Here is a 19,069-nt window from a genome sequence, read left to right as displayed (position 1 = left end):
CGGCATTCCTGTGGGTGGCAAGATGGCTCAGTGGGTAAAACACCTGTGCAAACCTAACAACCTGAGTTTGATCCGTTAACACAAGTAAGGTTGAAGAAGAGAACTGTTCTCACTCTTACACATTATATACCCACAGTAATAAATAACTTTTTAAAAAGGCATTTCTACACCACTTGAAATCTTAGGGGATTCTCTGTAGTCATTTTCTGGGGTACTGGATTCTCAGTCCAAGCATGAAGGCATCAGAAATAGCTTATTTCTAGGTCTCCAGAGAGATGGTCTTGAGAGACAACATTTTTTGTATTTTACCCCATCCCATGGTCACATTCCTTTGTGCAAGGGCCAATTTTTTTTTTCAACAAACTGTGCCTGGATTAAAGCCTTTTCTTGCCATTTCCTCTCTTGTTTTTCAGCTGTACAAGACACTTTCAATGCACAGATTCAGGTCCAGAATAAATTTTCGGAGTGTGTGCAGGACTTTTGAACCTTAAAAACAACCAATTCTGGGTACACATGAACAAGAACTAGTTTATGGTGTCAGGTCAATAGCACAAATATGCCTCATTGTTTTGTATTCAGCAAGCACACAAACATATAGCTTGTGCTTACATAAAAAGCTACCTAAAACTGTCACATAGAGACATGATGGGAAATGATATCAATTCTGGTAACTTTGTGTGGAATTCAGGTTACCATCGTGCTCTAACTTATTTCAATTATTTGAACTCAATGAGTTGGAGAAGAGTGGAGCAGGAAGGTGATGGGATCTTGAAGGTTAAAAGATTCAGGGAAAGAAAAGAAACAAAAATGTCTCCCTCCCTTCTCCACTCTAAGTGGAATTCCAGTCGGGTCATTTCAAGGGGAAGCTACTGTCAGTGGAAGAGATGTCAGGTGTACATAACCAGGAGCATCTAAGGTAAGGTTTTCACCATTAAAAGAAGCTGGACTATCAGGAAGTATTTATGTCTATCTGCAGGAAGAAAAATCAAAGATCACTATGGAATGTGCAACCTAGAAGAAAAATGATGGTTCAAAACCAAAACCACCTGGAACAACCCTGCCCATCACAAGGCACTGGAAAGAGAATGTTAGGATCTACCAGGGCACCCCAAAGTAAAGAGGCCTCCAGTGTGCAGCCCACAATACAGGATGGATGAATCTCAACTTCAGACATTCGAGAATGTCTCAGAGTTTGGTCTCAGTCCCGGTGGCAATTTCGCATGCTCCAAATTCCCTCAATTTACCATCCAAATCAGAAACAGAATTTGTATCCGAAGGCCTGAAATTGCTCAAGAAAATATCATTTGCATCCCTCACTGAGAAGGAAACTGGAGAGGACGCAGACCCTGAGCAGATCAAAGCTACCCTGATGGGCAAATTAGATTTCCAGCCTCATAGGATCAGTAGCAGATGGGGTTTTGGACTCTACAAAGTTAGGGATGTCATCTTTTCTTGGTGAGCCAGGCAGGGTATTGTTTAGCTCCAGCCAGGATCCTTGAGAACCATTGCTTCTCTCACCAGGTTTTTATTTCACAGCTCATTATTGGAGCTGACTGGGCTTTTGATTGTTGCCCACTGATACCATTCTCCAGGGAATCTTAGCACAGATTGACTTTGGTCCTAAGTGACAACTTTTTAGGGCAACCTCCGGCAAGTGTCCTCTCTCCCTGATGCCCTGTAATCCTTTTTATGTTGAAGGTGTCAGATTGCCTCATACTTGTTAAAAGAGCAACCGAAAAGATAGTTCCAAAACATGAAACGATTTTGCTGTCTGTTTGGCTCAAGTTGTTCCTGGTGCTGACTTAGATTTGGGTTGGAAATGTGTTCGTTGAACAGTTTTAGACACAGCGACTGGGGTCAAGGGCAGAGACAGTGAACTAGGGGCAGCTCATTACTAAGCACAATGACATGAAAAGAAACAAGGATCACTGTATGATTTCTGTGTTCATAGATGCCACCACTCATCTTGGTGTGGAATTCGGGGAAAAGGAATAGCTCACTATAAAGCGCCACTCCCATACTGCTAAGAGGACCTAGAAATGTAGAGTGCCATGGATGAGGCTGTTTCTCGAAAGAGGGGTCCTGTCTTGTGTCATTTCTATTCCACTGTAATGTACAGCTGAGTTACATATTGCAAGAGAAGCAAGTATTTCTTTTCTAAGTTGAATTGCTTACATTAAGCTCTCTTATATCCACTTCATTTCATACTCTGAACTTCTCCATTCATTTAGAAACCCCTTAAGGTCACTTCTCTTTTGACTGTTTAATCACAACTCCAAGAAACTTATAATCAACCCTTAAAAATTATGCATGTACTAATTTATGATCCAAGGGTTAAAGTGTAGCCAGTAACCTCACAATCCCTCCCTCAAGGTTTGTCATCCAACTACCGCCATAAGCAACTGATGGAGAGAGAGGAGCTACAGCCAAGTGTAGCACATTCCACACATCCACAGCATGTTTGCAAGGAAGTTATTATATTATTAACAGAAAAGGAAAACGGTTCAGCGAGGCCAATGATCTCATTCCAAAATGCACAGCATCAAAGCAATTAGTAGGTGGGGAAGACACTAAATCCTGAACCAGCAACGTAAGAAAAAGCAGAGTTTTAGAGTGTAGTCTCCCCCACCCCCCAGAACAAGAGCAACATCGTCAGAGCTTTAGCCACACCCTCAGCCATGGCAGAACAGCCTTGGTACCCCAGCCTTATAAGAAGCAGGTACAGCAAGCAGAGTTTCCGTTATGCTTTGCTACGTTCGGAGGAGAATGTGGGCCGAATGAGTGAATGCATCTGTACTTGCTCTTCTATCTATTTACTCTTTTAAAAGAATGAGATTTTCTAAACTCAAAGGAGCAGAGATGACAGAGATAGCAGTGACTGCGTTTGAGATGTAACGGGGTGCAGGAGGGAGCTGGAGAGCAGGACGCCTCTGCGGGAAGAATGTGCCTACTTTACAAGCTTTAAGAGCAGTGGGGTAATTCCTCCATCTTCAGTTGGCCTGTGGCCACCCCTGAGATATACCACGCAGCATGTGTGTTTTGAACACATATAAGGAAAATGATATCAGAAGAAGGGAGCAGAATGCTTATTATTACCCAAAACATGGCTCTGAGAACCTCTCCCAACGGGAACACAAAGGCACTCAAAGCCTAGTCAGCAGGACAAATGACTTGGAGGTGGCTATTCAAAGGCAGGACAGGTTCTAAAAGATAGTTTTCTGGTAGGAGTGACTGAGTAGAGTTTCAGGTATATGATAGGTCATTGGAGTAAGCTACAGAAACAGCGAGGGTTAAAGACAACAATTTGATTGCTTGTACGGGTTGTTACACACATACATTTGTCACGATTTTCTGTAGTATATAACTTGTTAAGTGTTTACCTCCCAGGAAGGAAGCAGAACATAGCCCTGTCCCTGAGTATTCGTCCTGCAACTCCATGGGCAACCTGCTCCCCAGTGTCTGATGGGTATTTTTACACGGATGCTTACGGAGGTCCAGCTCGAGCCAAGAGGACAAACTCTTCATTCTCAAGTAGTTTCCACTCTGGCATGAAAATGAGACAGTAAATGAAGAAGGTAGACAACGGTGTCAAGTAAGGCTAAGTACAGTGGAAGCAAAGCTGACAGACAAGAGGGAGGTGGAGGACTGTGGCCCCAGTGCAGGAAGCATGGAGGCACACTCCTCTGGAGAATGAAGTGTAAGGACACCCAGCCGAAGTGGTGCGCTGGGCAAGACACCCCAGCACGAGGTCCTCCGCGGAGGATACAGCCTTGCTTTCATCACACAGGGGCACAGTCTTGGGAGGCTGTTGCTAGTGCTGCTTCTGATTTATATGCCTGGCTGAGGGAATGGTGAAAAGGGTAAAGGCCAGAAAGTCAATTGGGAAGAGCAAGGTGGTAAGTGTGGTCGGCAGCTGTTCAGAGAACACCAGGTAAGAAAAGCAACTTCGTCTGCATAGGTCCACACTGCATGGTCCCGAGGAAGTGTCAGGGATGTGATGGCACACTGGTGACGGATGCGCTGGGGCTTTTATCCTGCTTCACTGGAATCTTGGCACCCTGTCTGACTAGACGTATGTGTTTCGCTAGCTTTATACATTTCTGTTTTCTCATCTGAGAATTGAACAAGACGATCCTTGCACACAAGGTTTTCAGGAAAGGTTGCAGCCTGTGCGCAGAGTGCTATATCAGGTTCTCATTAGGAAGGCCACAATGTTCTGTTTACGACATGCTATGATAAATGTAACTGTATCACACAAGATGCAGAATATTATGTATAGAATTACGTTCGGAAAAACATTACTTCCAGTCACAGCATTCACCTAGCTGGTCAGGGTGGGCTGGAGAGGTGGCTCAGTGATTAAGAGAATAGGCTGCTCTAGCAGAGGACCTGAGTACAGTTCCCAGCATCCAGGTTGCTCCCAACGCCCTGTAACTTCAGATCCAGGAAGAACTGATACATCTGGCTTCCAACAGCACCTTCACTAAGGCACATGCAAGCCCTTCTGAGTATACATAACTAAACATATATAAATATATAAAAATAAATCCCTAAAAAGTAGCAGATGTGGCAGGTCAGAGTAATTGTAGCAGTGGGAGACAGAGGCAGAAGGACCATGGGATCAGCCTGTGTCAAGTGAGACTTTGTTGCAAACAAACAATAGTCATTCCTTATAATTCTGTTTACAGAAGAGCTTCATCCTATAGTCTTGACTTTCTGGATGCCCCATTTGCTGGAATGACGTATCAGAGCACCAAGGCTCCAGGTCTATGTGCGAATATAATATCAGCACCCACTGTAGAGTTGGTAGTAATGGCAGGACATCCAGGCAGGCAGTCCTTGCTGTATTTTAAAACCCAGGGCTAGCTTTTCCTGCTTGCAAATCATGAGAAGACCTTTTTGTCCCAGATATGTAAAGCTTGTTTAACAAAGTGCTTTCCCAGAAGCAGACGGGAGATCTTTCCCTGTCCCTTTAGATCCTCAGCAACTGTGTTGGTTCAAATCACAAAGGTGCTCTTAGGAATGAAGAATGACAACCGTGCTTTTCTGGAGAGGCTGCAAATGACAGAAGGAAATGAATGGCTCGGGGAAGGGGCCCAGTTCAAAGAAGACACTGCCACTCCTGTAGCACTCAATCACAGATGCCACTAACAGGATGCAGGCATCACCCAGGGACCACAGGCGTCTAGGTTCAAAGCCTAGTGATGGCAAGGTCCTGAGCGCACTGTGGGCTTATTCATCATCCTGACATCTGGAAGGAAAGGGGGTCAGCTGGACCATAAAAATCTAATGTTGCTGCCAATTCCACTCATGTTCAGGCTGTTAACATGCTCCTGATCACAGTGGCTCTCTTTATAGGGCTGGTGAAAGAGACCACAGGATTTTACGGATTGGAAAAATGAAGGTGCAACAAGAACCACTGTGAACAGAAAAATGACCAGCTACCCTTCCAGGATGCAGAAGGTTGCACAGGCCTAAGGGCAATGATGACAGCCACTCAGAGCCACAAGCACACCAGACACTCCCACTCAGGCTGTCACTACCCTTGGTTTCTTACTGTATCAAGGGAATCTCTGAAGCCAGGTGGTGTCACCTCAATTTTTACTGTTGAGGAGGTCATGACTGAGTGGGTGAATTAGTACTAGATAATCAACATGAAGTCAGGCACTGAATTCAAATGGCTTCCAAATGTGTTCTTCCCATTCCAGATAATTTGGGGGTGTAGACAAAAGGAAAAGAGTTGAAGAAATAGTAAGATGGAAGGAGAAAATGTAGAGATGAACAAGTTTTTGGCCTTTGTAATGAGAAACTGAGGCTATTATAAAATGCATCTTTTTAGAGAAATACTGTAATCTAGAATTCAACCTTCCCCAATTTTACACAAGGAAATATTATGTCCCCTAGCCATTAGCTAGTGTGTACTGGTGTGGTGAGACACCAATTAGTTCCATTAGGAAATGCCTGAGTTATTTCTTTTAACTCTAGTCTGACAACATCAGTACATAAGCAAAACAGTATATTTCTAATTCTTAATAAATTAAAATTTCCTTATAGAAAGAGAATAAGCACAAGGTAGACATAAGGAAGAGTTGCATATGCATCCAGTCAGGGAAGAGAAAATGAAGTATATGATCCCACAGAAGGATGTGGGCATTCAGTGCCCAGGTTCCACCCCAAGCCCTCTCCCTGACCATAGAATGGCTCATCCTTCCCCATGGTTCTTTTCAGGGGTTCACAACAACTGCTGGACAGATGTGGGGCACAGTCCCTCCTGCTTTGATATTTTGTCTAAGCTTCTTATAGAGAAGGTACTTATGAAAATGAGTGATACCCTGCCCACAGCAATGGCACCACAGGGAACAGAGCTGGCGAGAACACAAGTTGCTTGGAAGCGAGTGTGAGCTTGCTGCACACCCTCACACTCCAGAGCTAAATGGTGGGGGTCTTATTCTGAGTTTCTCAGGTACTTCATGATGCAGCGAAGCGGTCATGGGGCACTGGTCATTACCGGTTGCAAGCTAGTGGACACACGGCTCTGTACTGAAAAATCAAAAGAGGTATCTCTAGATGTTTACAGTTCTATAAGGAAGTCAAAATGTTGGTGAGAGGCATTAGTTTTTAATTAAACAAGCCAGAAGCTTCTAGCCTTGCGCATCTCTGCACTTTCTCCTTATGCATTTTACTTTGTGTTTGGAGTTAGCTCATTGACAAATGATTGAGGAGGAACTGAGAAATGCAATAGTGGACATACAACTTTCTTTTTATGTTACGTGTATGGGTGTTTTGTCCCAGTATATGTCTGTGTAGCACATGCGTGCAGTGTCCACAGGGGCCAGAAGAGGGCATTGCATCCCCTGGGATTGGGGTGACAGATGGTTTGAGCTGCTATGTGGATTCTGGAACCAAACCCAGGTCCTCTGGAAGAACAACCAATTTCCTTTAACTGTTGAGCCATCTTTCCAGTCCCAGGCTTGTGAATATTTTAAATCCAGTCATTGGGGAGGCACTAAGGAAAGATTGGGACATCTTTAAGATGTAACTAAAGTATGCACTAAAAAGTAGTTGGGAAATCAGACATAAAAATCTAATAATGAACGAGCACCAACAGGAGATCCGTAGATATAAGTTAATTTCACACAGGAGGCAAATGCTCTGAACCTGAGGTGTTTTGGACTATAAAATTTCTCTCCAGATTTTGGAATGCCTGAACAGAATGAGCTGTCTTGGAAATGGGAATTAGAATTCACTAATGCTTCATGCATATATGTTGTATACATAGTCTGTAACTTTAAACAGTATTTTAGATGACTTTTATGCTTTAAATTGTCTCCACATGTGGAGTCACAGCAGTGATACATAGCTGTTGGACTTAGTGGCTTGGGTTTGGGGTTGGCATGGGAACTTGCAAGTGCCTCCCCTACTATTACGGAAAAATGAGATGGTTCTCCCCAGTGCCACCCGCCCCCCAAGCAGCTCCGCAAACATCAGGTGAAACATCTCAGCTGGGCACTAGGAAGGTAGAGACTGAGACATTTTCCAAAACCATGGTGAGGAGAAGAGGTCTAGCATTTGACATGTAGAATTAGCGGCCCTGTGGCAGGTCTTCCAAGAGTCTGAGCTTCCCCAGATGCTGAGGAGGGTAAGCACTATGTTGCATCATTTATTGAATTGTGTCTCCTCCAGTTATGTCAGCAATGGCTCTATGAACTAATATATATATATATATATATATATATATATATATATATATAACCTGTACATTATAAAGGAGAACTCTGATCCAGAAGGTGCCTCCAGTGACAAAAACTCAGGTAGGCCAAACTAGTAATCTGAAATCTGAATCCTTTTTGCTGTTTGCCTAAGACAGTGGGACGTGGTTCCCCCTGCACCTCCATAATTTCCGTAGACTATGGTAGCTGTACAAAGTACTGTTAGTACAGGATAACTACACATTGGATGGATATGGTCCCTTGGTATCTACAAAGGATTGCTTTCAGGAATCCTCAAATCTGAGAATGTTTAAATCCTGCATATAAAATAAAATGGCATAGTATTTACGTATTTACCTCTACACACCCTTCCTTAGCTACTACCCCATTTCTAGACTGCTTTAATACACAAAATAACACAAGCACTATGTATACAGTTACAACAGTGTATTCTTCAGCAAATAAGGACTAGTAAAAGCTTATCTTCAAGGTAATGTGCTTAGCTAGTCTGTAGGTATAGCGCCCATGAAGACAGACAAGCAAATGGATATTGTAAGTGTAATCATGAGTTTTCTTATATACTTTTTTTTGTTCAAAATGAATTAGCTGTATGAGACACCAGCATCCAAAGTCAGTGAAAGAGGCACTGAAGTGAGAATCACATACTGATCCTTGTTTTTATTCTGGCACTATCAATATAAATGTGGGTGTAAATGTATTTGTTCTTAATAAAACTGAAGGTTATATTAACGCTGAATTATCATGCCTCAGACAAGCATTTTGTACTGGTAATAGATTGTTAATGTTCACAGTGACTTATTTTATCAGCTAATCTGAACTGCTATTTCCATATGCTCCTCAGAAACACTGAGATGGATATCTCTTTATCTTTCAGTGTGAACATCAAGGGAAAATACGGCAATAGACATGCAGAAGTTACGTACTATCTTCTTGTCATAGGATTCTCCACTGCTGTAGGTTGTGGCCAGGGTAGATGAACACTCTTCCAAGTACCAAGGTTTCTTTCCACTCTCGGCCGTGCTGCTGATGGAGATGGTGTAGATGCTGTTGGTGTAGCCGTCGCAAGAGCAGTGGTCTTTGCTCCTTCCGCCATTGCCGGATGCCCACACAAACACAGAGCCAAGACCTCTCCGCCCCTGTTGACAGACAGAGAAAGTTAGAGAGATGAGAAGTCAGGACCCCAGGTTGTAGAAGAGAAGACCAGAACCATTAAAACAAAATATTTTCAGGATGAGATGCTATTTTAATGAAACGTAGGGGAAGGAAAGGAAGGAGGGTTGCTTTAATAAAGTAAAATGGCCAGAGGAGTATCAAGAACATCAATGTTATACTAAACTGAGAATCGTTCTAAGTGCTTTACAGACCCAGGCTGAACTTTTCCCACAAACATGTGGGACCAACACACTCTTTCACCAGGATGCAAATGAGGAACCAATGTAGCAAGGTTTGCTGATGTCCTACAGTGATAAAAGATGTATTAAGGAAAGCTAAATTTGAATACAGACCCCAGAGTTGACATGTTCTGTAACAATCATAGTGATATACTAAACATTGTTTTAAATCTTCACAACAACTAAAAAGGGAGGCTGTCACACAATGCTGTTTGATATCTGAGAATCAGGAAGTACAAAGCAGTGTCTGCCAAATCCCACGGTCTGTAAAAGCAGTAGTGCCACCTTGCACGTCTCATAATCGGAGCATCTCACACCAACGCTCAAAATGCTAAGAACTGAGTCACCCTTTATATCGTAACTGTAGCTTAAAATAACAGGGAGAGGACCATGAAGCCCAAACTAAATAATGTAATGAACAGTAGCAAAGGAGAACACTGATGTATGAGGTAAAGCAGATCTTAGCTTCTTGATAGCTAAATTCACAACAACAACAACAACAACAACAACAACAACAATAATAGTTTACAGCCAAAGGCATACTGTTGGATATCTATGGCAAGCCCATCATCTTCTGCTTAGCATGTAGGAAAGAAAGCCACACAGCTGGTGAGGGCTGAGACTTTCTTCAAGGCCATAGGTGGAAGGAGAAATAGGGAAGACACTGTTAGAATTTGAATTTAAAACAGCATGTTTTGAGCTCTTGCTCCCCAGCTGATAGCTCTGCTTGGGAAGGCTATGGATTCCACAGGGGGTGGGGTCTGGCTGACAGAAATAGGGCACACAGGGACCTTGGCTGGTAGGATGAGAACAGCCCTTGCCCCCACCTCCATGCTCCACAAGGCAACTCGACCATACTTTCCCTACAGAATGTGCTAAAACTTTCTGGAACTGAGAGTCAAAATACACCCCTCTCTTTTTAATGCTGTTTCTGTCACTATCTTGTTTCCTGCTTTGTGAAAGTAAAGGACCTGGACTATCTGTAATCAACTCTTCTTGATCTGGAATCCTTAGGGAGCAGAGTAATTATAACCTGATTAGACCAAGCTGAACATACACTTCTTTTTGTTCTTTGAACTGTAAACTTGCAATGTTGTCTATACAGAATGAACCTCCCCCCTTGCCACCACAGAGAACAAGAATGAAGATAACAGCCAGAGAGACTCAGTTGCTATCACTGATGGACAGCTGGGGCTGCTGGGCCACCCCTGACTTTCTATCACAGCACTTCGCCAATCTAGAATGTAGGAATAATCAAAACCCAAAAGAATGTAGAAATATTCTTGTCATCATAAACTAAGCCTCAGTCCATGCTTTGTCCAGCATTAGCAGGACTTACGTCTGACCTTAGTGTGAAGTTAGACTCATACCTAGACCTCAGAGAAAGAAGACAGCCACAAGAATGAAGACTGTTTCAGTTATCACCAACACCCTCTTTCAGACACCGAGCAGCCTTACCATAGGCCAAAAGCGTGGTCACACTGCCACTTAGCTGTCCAGGTCAACAGAAAGCATGGGAAGGCAGAAGACCCACCTGGCTTAGTTAATACAATAACAGATGAGAACGCGAGAGCCACGGAGTCATGAAAAGCAGAGCAATGCAATGACATTGATTCATCTCAATTTATGACTGCGTACCTAGTCATAACAACTCATTAAAATAGTTTAAAATAATTAAGACAATTAATAAGATAAAGTTCAGAAAGTACTTTTGTGTTTATGAGTTGCAATAATGCATTATACACATAGATATAGGCTGCTGTAGTGTGTATGTCAGATGCATGCATGAGGCTGTCACACAAGAACAGTGTATAAGAGAAGCCATACAAGCACATACAAGTACGATTCCTTTGTAAAGAGGGAAAACGGAACTCCAACTCTTTTTATTACTGCATGTGTGTCTATGCCTGTATATTGCATGTGTAGAGGTGTCCATGGAGGTCAGGGGAGGGTGCAGGAGGTCCTAGAGCTGAAACTGCAGGTGCCTGGGAGCTGACCCACAGGTGGTTTGGGATCTGAACTAAGGTCCTCCGAAGGAGCAGGAAGTGTTCTTAACTTCTGCACCATCCTTCTAGTCCTTCTAATTTCTTTGTTTTGATTTTATTATTGTTTGTTTGCTTGTCTGGAGACAGGGTCTCAACAAAATCGTAACCTTTCTGCCTGATCCCAAGTACTCTGATTATAGGTAGGAATGTGTCCGGTTGAAAGAAGTTGGGTTTTTGTTTTCAGTGCTGGGAATGGAATCCAACACCTTATGCATGCAAGGCAATGTTCTCTATCATTAAGATAAAATCTTGTGTCAACTCTTCTTTTTATTTTTCAAATAATTTTTTAATTTTAATTTTTATTAATTACACTTTATTCACTTTGTATCCCCCCATAAATCCCTTCCTTCTCCCCTCCTAATCTCACCTTCCCTCCCCTTTCTCCACGCATGCTCCTCCCCAAGTCTGCTGATAGGGGAGGTCTTCCACTCCTTCCTTCTAATCCTAGTCTATCAGGTATCATCAGGAGTGGCTACATTGTCATCTTCTGTGGCCTGGTAAGGCTGCTCCCCCCTCAGGGGGAGGTGATCAAAGAGCAGGCCAATCAGTTCATGTCAGAGGCAGTCCCTGTTCCCATTACTATGGAACCCACTTGGACACTGAACTGCCATGGGCTACATCTGTGCAGAGGTTCTAGGTTATCTCCACACCTGGTACTTGGTTGGAGTATTGTGTCAACTCTTAAAGGACTTGTTTTCTATCTACATTGTGATCAATAAGCATTGTAGACACAGTCTACCATATATTCAAAACAACAGCGGCTAACCTGTTGGAAAAGTTTTAACACAGAAGGCACTCCAGATGGTACAATGCAAAATACGAGCCTATTATTTCACCACTGTCTTACAGATAGGCAAAGCGCATCTCAGAAATGTTCACTAATGCTCAGATATATGACAGAAGGCAGGACCTGAGCCTTTCTTCTCCAGTAGCTTTCTGAGCACACAGACTGGACTGTGATTATACTTCTGTTTTTAGGGAAGCCTCCTGTGTCTTCACAGGACTGGGAGCTAAGGGCATTCTAGCACATGTTCTCTCCAGGCTCAGGCAGAGAGAGTTAGGACTGACAAGCAGAGACTACATGCATTACCCTGAGCATCTTTAATAGGGAGGACATAAGCTTTTGATTCCGTATCTTTCAGGAAACCTTGACCATAATGTGGCTCCTTCAGAAGTATGGACATTAGCCATTCTATTATTGCAAGATCAACAAGTTACATCACTACAGAGGAAACGTGACACTGCTTAAGGTGTTGGTTAGGAATATACAGAGACAAAAGGGCCATGGATTGCTGCTATCCTGATAATGCCCCTTCCAGAGGTGACATCCTCATATCAAACAGATGGGCTTTTTTTTTTTTTTTATACGTGAGCATAGATGATTACATGGCCGGGTAAGGTAGCACATATTTTCAATTTCAGCTCTAGGGAGGCAGAGGCAGGCAAATATCCGTGACTTCAAAGCCATCCTGGGCTACATACTAAATTCTAAACCATCTGGGGCTACACAGTAAGACTCAGTCTTATGAGTAAACAAATGATAATAAGCATAGAAAGCTGAAAGGACAGCACATGCTCACCAGCCTCCCAAAGTCTGGACATGGGGAGAGAGGAGTCACTAGAACTGATCATGGGGGACACCTAGGGCCTGGGAGGGTCTTGTCAACCAAGGTTGCCCCTGCACCCCTCCTACCCTCATACCCACTTCCTTCTAGTCTACACTATTGGCTAAAACTTGCCAGAAGTCAACGGACCATGAATCCCATAGACATAAGCCACAGAGATTAGTGTTTCTGAGCTCAAGGGTTGGGAGTGTATCTGGTGGTGGGGAGACCCAGAGTGCTAGTGGAGGCCAGCACTGCCCTTCATATGTCATAGGAACTAAGTTGTACTCCTCCAGAGTCATTAAATTATATAAGGTCATTAGTGTGATGCCTAAACAGACAGAACCAGTGCTCTCATAAAGAGGGAAAGGGACACCAGTGAGTCTCCCAAAGTGTGGCATGGAAGAAAGGTCACGTGAAGAAGCCATCCGTGAAAGGAGACCAGTTCTCACCTGATTTCCTAGGCCTGGAGTCGCAGCCTTCCAGAATCTAGGACTAACCGGAAGAAAGTGGAGGTCTGCTGTTTGAGCCTGGCGGCCAGTGCTGTTTTGTTAAGGCAGCCAGAGCCAAAGCATACCAGCAGAGAGGAGGAGGCAGAGTGTCCCAGCCTCCACGAAAGCTAAAGGATCCATGATGCTTCCCCTCATTCTCTCCACAGGGCAACCAACCTGTATGCCTGTGTGTAGGGTTTATGATCAAAGCCCCAGAAATAAACACCAAATTTGTGGGCTAAAAATGCCATAATCATGTCTGCCAACCATCTCTGGGGTGAATAAAAAACAATTAGCAACTCACAGACATGTTTACTACAGAGGCACAGGGCGTTTACATTAGTGTGAAATATCCCCAAACCAAAACATATGTGCTAAAACAAAATAAGTCTGGTTATTTTTCTAAAACTTCGGAGTAATTTAAGAAGGAAACCTTAGTGCCGGGAGAAGGGAAAGTGGACGGAGGATTAAAAAAAAAAAAAAAAAAAAAAAAGAGCTTTGAGACATATTTTTATTGAAGGATAAGTAGTAATGTCATTTTCTAGCTTGGTTAAGTATTATGATTGCAATTCGGTTATTTAAATATGGGAAACAAAACAAGCCTTCAGTTGAACTGCGTGCCAAGTTAGAAAGCCAGGAAACTTAAGGCAAAAAATGCAGGGCCCATTCAGTTAAATGCTAAGTAGTCTTTTTCACTGCGTGTCTAAATAACCATGTGTGTTTCTTACATATACCCCAAAAGGTCAATTTATATAATCCTAGAAGCATTGTTTCTACGGGAGAAGAAGGGGCTGGCTTTTCTTGTGGCCACTTTATAATGGATTACTAGTTAAATCCTACTCCCCAGGCTAGCTTTTGAGAACTTTCTCCTGTGACAAAACTAACCTTTTCTTTAAAATGAGTTATTTTTTTTAAGCCAATGAAATTAGGCTTTATTTGGTACTGTAATAGAACATTCTTCAATATTGTTTGGCAGTTTTCTTGAAAAGCAATGAATAGATATTAGAGGCTTCTTACAATTAAAAAAAAAAAGAGGCCTCTGATATTAATTGAGAGCAAACTATGTAGCACCAACAAGGTGGATAATGCTATGTATAGATTCCATTGACTAGGAAGCCAAGAAAGTCAACTGATGCTCTTGTGTCATTTAGCCAGAACATGGTAGACATATGAGACCCTGTCAGGTTAGATCAGAACTGTGGATCTGTGTATGGAGACATGAAGGGGCACATTAAATCAGGGACCTTCTTTCATCTTTCTGTGAGCAGTGGGGTGCTTGCTATACCAAAGCCTCCTCTAGGCCTCTCTCCAGCCTCTGTGTGGTTCCCTCCCTTCCGTGAGCCAGGAACACAGTGCTCTCAGTTAGCTTTTGTTTGTACCATTGTGTCCTTTGATACAGGGCTCCAGGGGCAAGAGGCAGAGACTGGGGAGAGACATGGATGCCCTTGTAGCTGGGATGTGAAGCAACAGCTATTTCATTTTAAAGCTCAAAGCCATTCAGACTAGCAGCTCGGAAATCCAGTTCCTTCCTGTACAGGGCAGGGTTTCTTGAATGAAATGGTTCTGGTCCAGAAATACAGGTAAAAAGCAACCCAATAAACAAAATAATGCCTCAGAGGTTGAAATAAAAATGTTTAAGAACTATTCCATAATTTCAAAATATATTGCTTATTGAAGCAATTTTAATAATGTTTGGAATCGTTATCACCAGCAATGAACAAATAACATGAACCAGAAAAGTTACCAGAAAAGAAATACATATGGCAAACACACAGCAGAATTAGATGGCCAACCAGCCCAGTGCCTTGGCGACTAACTGGTCTACCTTGGGGAAAGTGCTGGGAGGTCACTGGGAGTAAAGTCACCATCCACAAAGCAGGGAGGCATGCTTCAGATAAGAATTTATTAAAGCCTGAGATTTATTCTTCCTTTAGTTCACGGAGTCGAGAGTGGCAACTTTAAGTATATGAAACTGAAGTAAATGAGAAATAAAGTTCTCCCCAAACCCAGGGACTCAAGAGAAGAGGTTTGGCCCCAGGGGTTAGAATTCTGGGGGTTGCCAAGGTGCTCAGCTTTCATGACACAAGATCATCTCCCAGAAAATGGTGGCGTAAGACTTCATTTTATAATCTCTGCCACTGGTGGCAGATCTCATTTAAAGAACACATAGTCTCGGTTGATGCTGCTTCTAATACCAGAATTATGGTAAGTGGAAGATATACCTCATGTATTTTATGCCAAATGTTATTTGTTACTTGTTTGGTGATTACATGGCAGCAAAAGTTCAGTAGTCCTCTTATTCTAAGTTAAAGAAAAAAAATCTGAAGATTAAAAATGCTAACTAGTAGCCAGGTGTGGTAGCACACACCTTTAAACCCAGCACTTTGGAGGCAGAGGCAGTAGGATTTCTGTGTGTCTATAAACTGAGCTCAGGACAACCAGGGTTACTACATACAGAAATCATGTCTTGAAAAACAAAAACAAAAACCAAACCAACCAACCAACCAACCAACCAACCAAACAAACAAACAAACAAAAACAACAACAGCTAACTAGTGAAAAAGATGACCTTTAACAGCTCATCAATCAACAAACAAGTAACGCTCAGCCACACCTCCTGACACTCACCACTCTCCTCTTTGGCTACAAGTACCATATTTTAAACATCCGTTTCATGCACTCGCTGTGAAAGCTGCCTGTGCAGCCCCAGTGAACCTGACTTAGCAAAGGCAACCTGTGGTGTGGTCTCATTTGTCCCTGTCCCACCTGAGTAGGAGGAACAACTGAAATGCAATTATAACTATTTCCCACTTCCCTTGTGGAAAGAAACGCACTGATGTGCTAGCAAGAAGGGGTCCGCGAGTGGGCGCTTCTGGTCCTCAGCTGTGTGTTCCTGCCAGCTACAAGTTCCAGCCCTTTACTTTCCCTCCATCCTGCCCATCTCAACCACCCCTGTTCTCCGTGCTCAACTGGCTTCTCTGCATTCCAGTCTTTCGTGCATACACGAGGCTACTAAGGCAAGTAGTTAAAGTCATTTTTTATGTTCTTTGACTTTTTAATAAAACACTGAAAAGTTAGATGCAGTTATTAGCAACCATATTAATTTATACAACCATACACAAATAAAAATGAAGTTTATATGCTCACTGAGCATACCCAATGCAGTTAGCTTAGTTTTTAAAGGCTTAAAGAGCCCAATAAGAATTATGGAGTAATCTGCTGGTCACAGCAATAAGCATTTCAAATAAAAATGACTTTTTATTTTTATATTTTATGTTTAAATATATTTTAAGCTGAATGGCATATTTTTGAACACCTTGTGTGATCGATACTTAATGTCTTTTCACAACATTGTTTGTGTTCTAGTACAGTATGGAATTCAAGAAACTAGAGTGGGCTTGAGTTCCATGATTAAAGGTGATGCTTAGAGACAGTGAGCTATCTGGTCAAAGGCCAGTGTAAAGGATGATTAATAGCCCTAGAAACATGGGGTTCCCCACTGTCCAGTTCCCAGAAAACTGCTCCTTTTGTGTTCAGTGTATAATAGAAACTGTTTAAAAGGAACTGTTAAGCTATCATATTCAATAAAATATAAATGCATTAACTCTTATTAGAATTAGCTGATCATTGTGGAATATACGTGCAGTCCCAGCACTCAGGAGCACAAGACTCACCATGAGGTAGTAGGTAGCCTGGGCTACACAGTGAGTCTGAGGTTAGCATGGGATACTTATCAAGAACTTGTCTCAGCAGAAACAATACCAATCTCAAACAAAACAACAAAACATTAACTCGTAATAGCTTGGTAGAATCAACCCTATTTTCAGCCTATGGGCTTTCTTTAGAAGGGTCAGTAACCCTTGGCCTTCCAGATGTGTGCCTCATCTGACACATCACAGATGTGCACAGGGGTGTAATTCTTGGCCTCTGAAACTGTAGTGTGACTTTGGATGTCTTTTTCTTTGTTAATTTTTTTGATGCAACTGGAAGAGAAAAACCAGCCACTCAAGGAGAAATGGCATTAGAATATCTACAAAGAAACACAACTTGGGTGTTGAAACCAGGAATAAATACGCTATTATGCAAAATATTTTATTTATTAATTTTCAGATATTCTTTCCATCCAAGTACTTCAAATAAAGGAGTTTTTGGAGCTAAATGATGTGCTTTGAATAGTACGTTATATGACTAGTATGAACAGAGGTGACAGTCTGGGGTCAGCCATGCTGAATCACGGCTCACTCAGTGTGATTTCCATTGACACTGGATGCTCATGAAAATACTTCACAGTGTGGATTAAATGCTGCCTAACAACCATGAATTAGGCCAATTAAGAAGAAAAAAATCCTTTCTCCTTTTGTTTTACTTCATTTACAAGATCAAGAATTCCACAATACCAGCTGCTGACCACCCATCCCTCCTGCTTTCTCAGGCTTTTATCTTCCTCACCAGACTCCATTAGTCTCACTAAGAAACAAGTCGTCTCAACAAACTGGAAAAAACAAACATTCCTTACTGGGAGAAGGTAAATTTGAAAAGTCGTTGTTTCACCTGCTTTAAACCTTGCACAGTGTGAAAACAACTCATGGTGTTCCACTAATGTGTACATAGCGGTTTTTAATGCATCAATTAAAAACAAATGGAAACTTCAAAGAGATGCAGGTATTACTTATTTTCAGCGCCCCCCCCCCCCCCCAGACTGCCACGCTCTAAGCCCTGTGCAAGCTTCTCTCTCCCATGGTGCAAGGACGGTTAACAGTGCTGGGAAGGAAAGTCACATGGGTAGAGTTCAACCTTATTTCCTTATTTCAAGCAGCTAGGGCAATCCTGCGCACACTGTCCACTCCACGAAGTAATCCCAGCCAACAATTAACACCAGCCGAGCTGTTCTGGATGCCCAGTCGCCCCAGCCTTCCCAAAGGACACTGTCACACCTGCCAACACACTATCTCTTGGATCACCTCAGCAAAGGCAAGGCCGTGCACTGACTTTCAGTGGAGTCAGGTTCACGGAAGCATGAGGGACATTCACCGTGGTTAGTATTGATTTTGAGGGCCTGGAGCCTCAGGCATTTAAGAGTATGTACTGCTCTTGTAGAGGACTGAGTTTGATTCCTAGAACCCATGTCAGGTGGCTCACAACTGCCTGTAACTCCAGCTCCAGGGGGATCTGAGGGATCCAATATGTCTGCCCTCCTTGGACATTTGCACACATGTGCACGTATACACAGATACAAACACACACATATTTAAAAATAAAGTAAATCTTTAAAAAGCACAAATGTGAAACTGTTCTGAAATGCGTCATTACTCTTAACTTTAAGTTGAGGACTAAAATTTGAAAAATTCCTTTCATAGAGAATAAAAACACTTATTACCAACAAGGGTATGAAAAGAATTTACTGTAAATGTTTAAAAGGTATTTAGAAAGAATAGAGATATTCCAGAGATAATAAAAGTTCATACTACTTGAAGTTAGCTCTAGATTATGGAATTCCTGCTGTGAATTATTGCAACTGCTGGCTCAACTCTAAAAAGCAATAAGCAAGTCACCTCCTCTATAATGCACTCGGGAGCTTAAATGATGCCACATTCTTCAACTACATGAAGCAATAGCCTTGACCTTACATAGGGTTCCTTATTGGATTTCTGAAATGAAGAAAATACACTCAGCATTTTAAATCTACATTTTCCTCTCTTTTCTTTTTTACTTTTTAAATTTTTTTATAATTCATTCTCTTTGTATCCCAATTGTAGCCCCCTCTCTTATCTCCTCCCAGTCCCACCCTCCCTCCTTCTTCTCCCCCTT

At 42.4% G+C, this 19,069-nt stretch overlaps 1 protein-coding gene across 5 annotated transcripts in view; it reads right to left on the bottom strand.

Annotated features, from left to right (window-relative positions):
- Pcsk5 (proprotein convertase subtilisin/kexin type 5) overlaps window positions 1–19,069 on the bottom strand; it is a 429,034-nt gene that overhangs the window by 227,448 nt on the left and 182,517 nt on the right. For all 5 annotated transcript variants that reach the window (XM_055613830.1, XM_055613831.1, XM_055613833.1 and 2 more), the window contains exon 8: window positions 8,654–8,866. In XM_055613830.1, coding sequence (XP_055469805.1) covers window positions 8,654–8,866 — 213 coding nt within the window. The remainder of the gene's footprint in view (window positions 1–8,653; window positions 8,867–19,069) is intronic.

Source organism: Psammomys obesus, unplaced genomic scaffold (genome assembly GCF_907164565.1).
Source record: "Psammomys obesus unplaced genomic scaffold, mPsaObe1.curated_primary_1811, whole genome shotgun sequence".
NCBI classification, from domain to species: domain Eukaryota; kingdom Metazoa; phylum Chordata; class Mammalia; order Rodentia; family Muridae; genus Psammomys; species Psammomys obesus.
The sequence above is the reverse complement of the archived record's forward strand: the minus strand, read 5'-3'. Positions and strand labels throughout refer to the sequence as shown.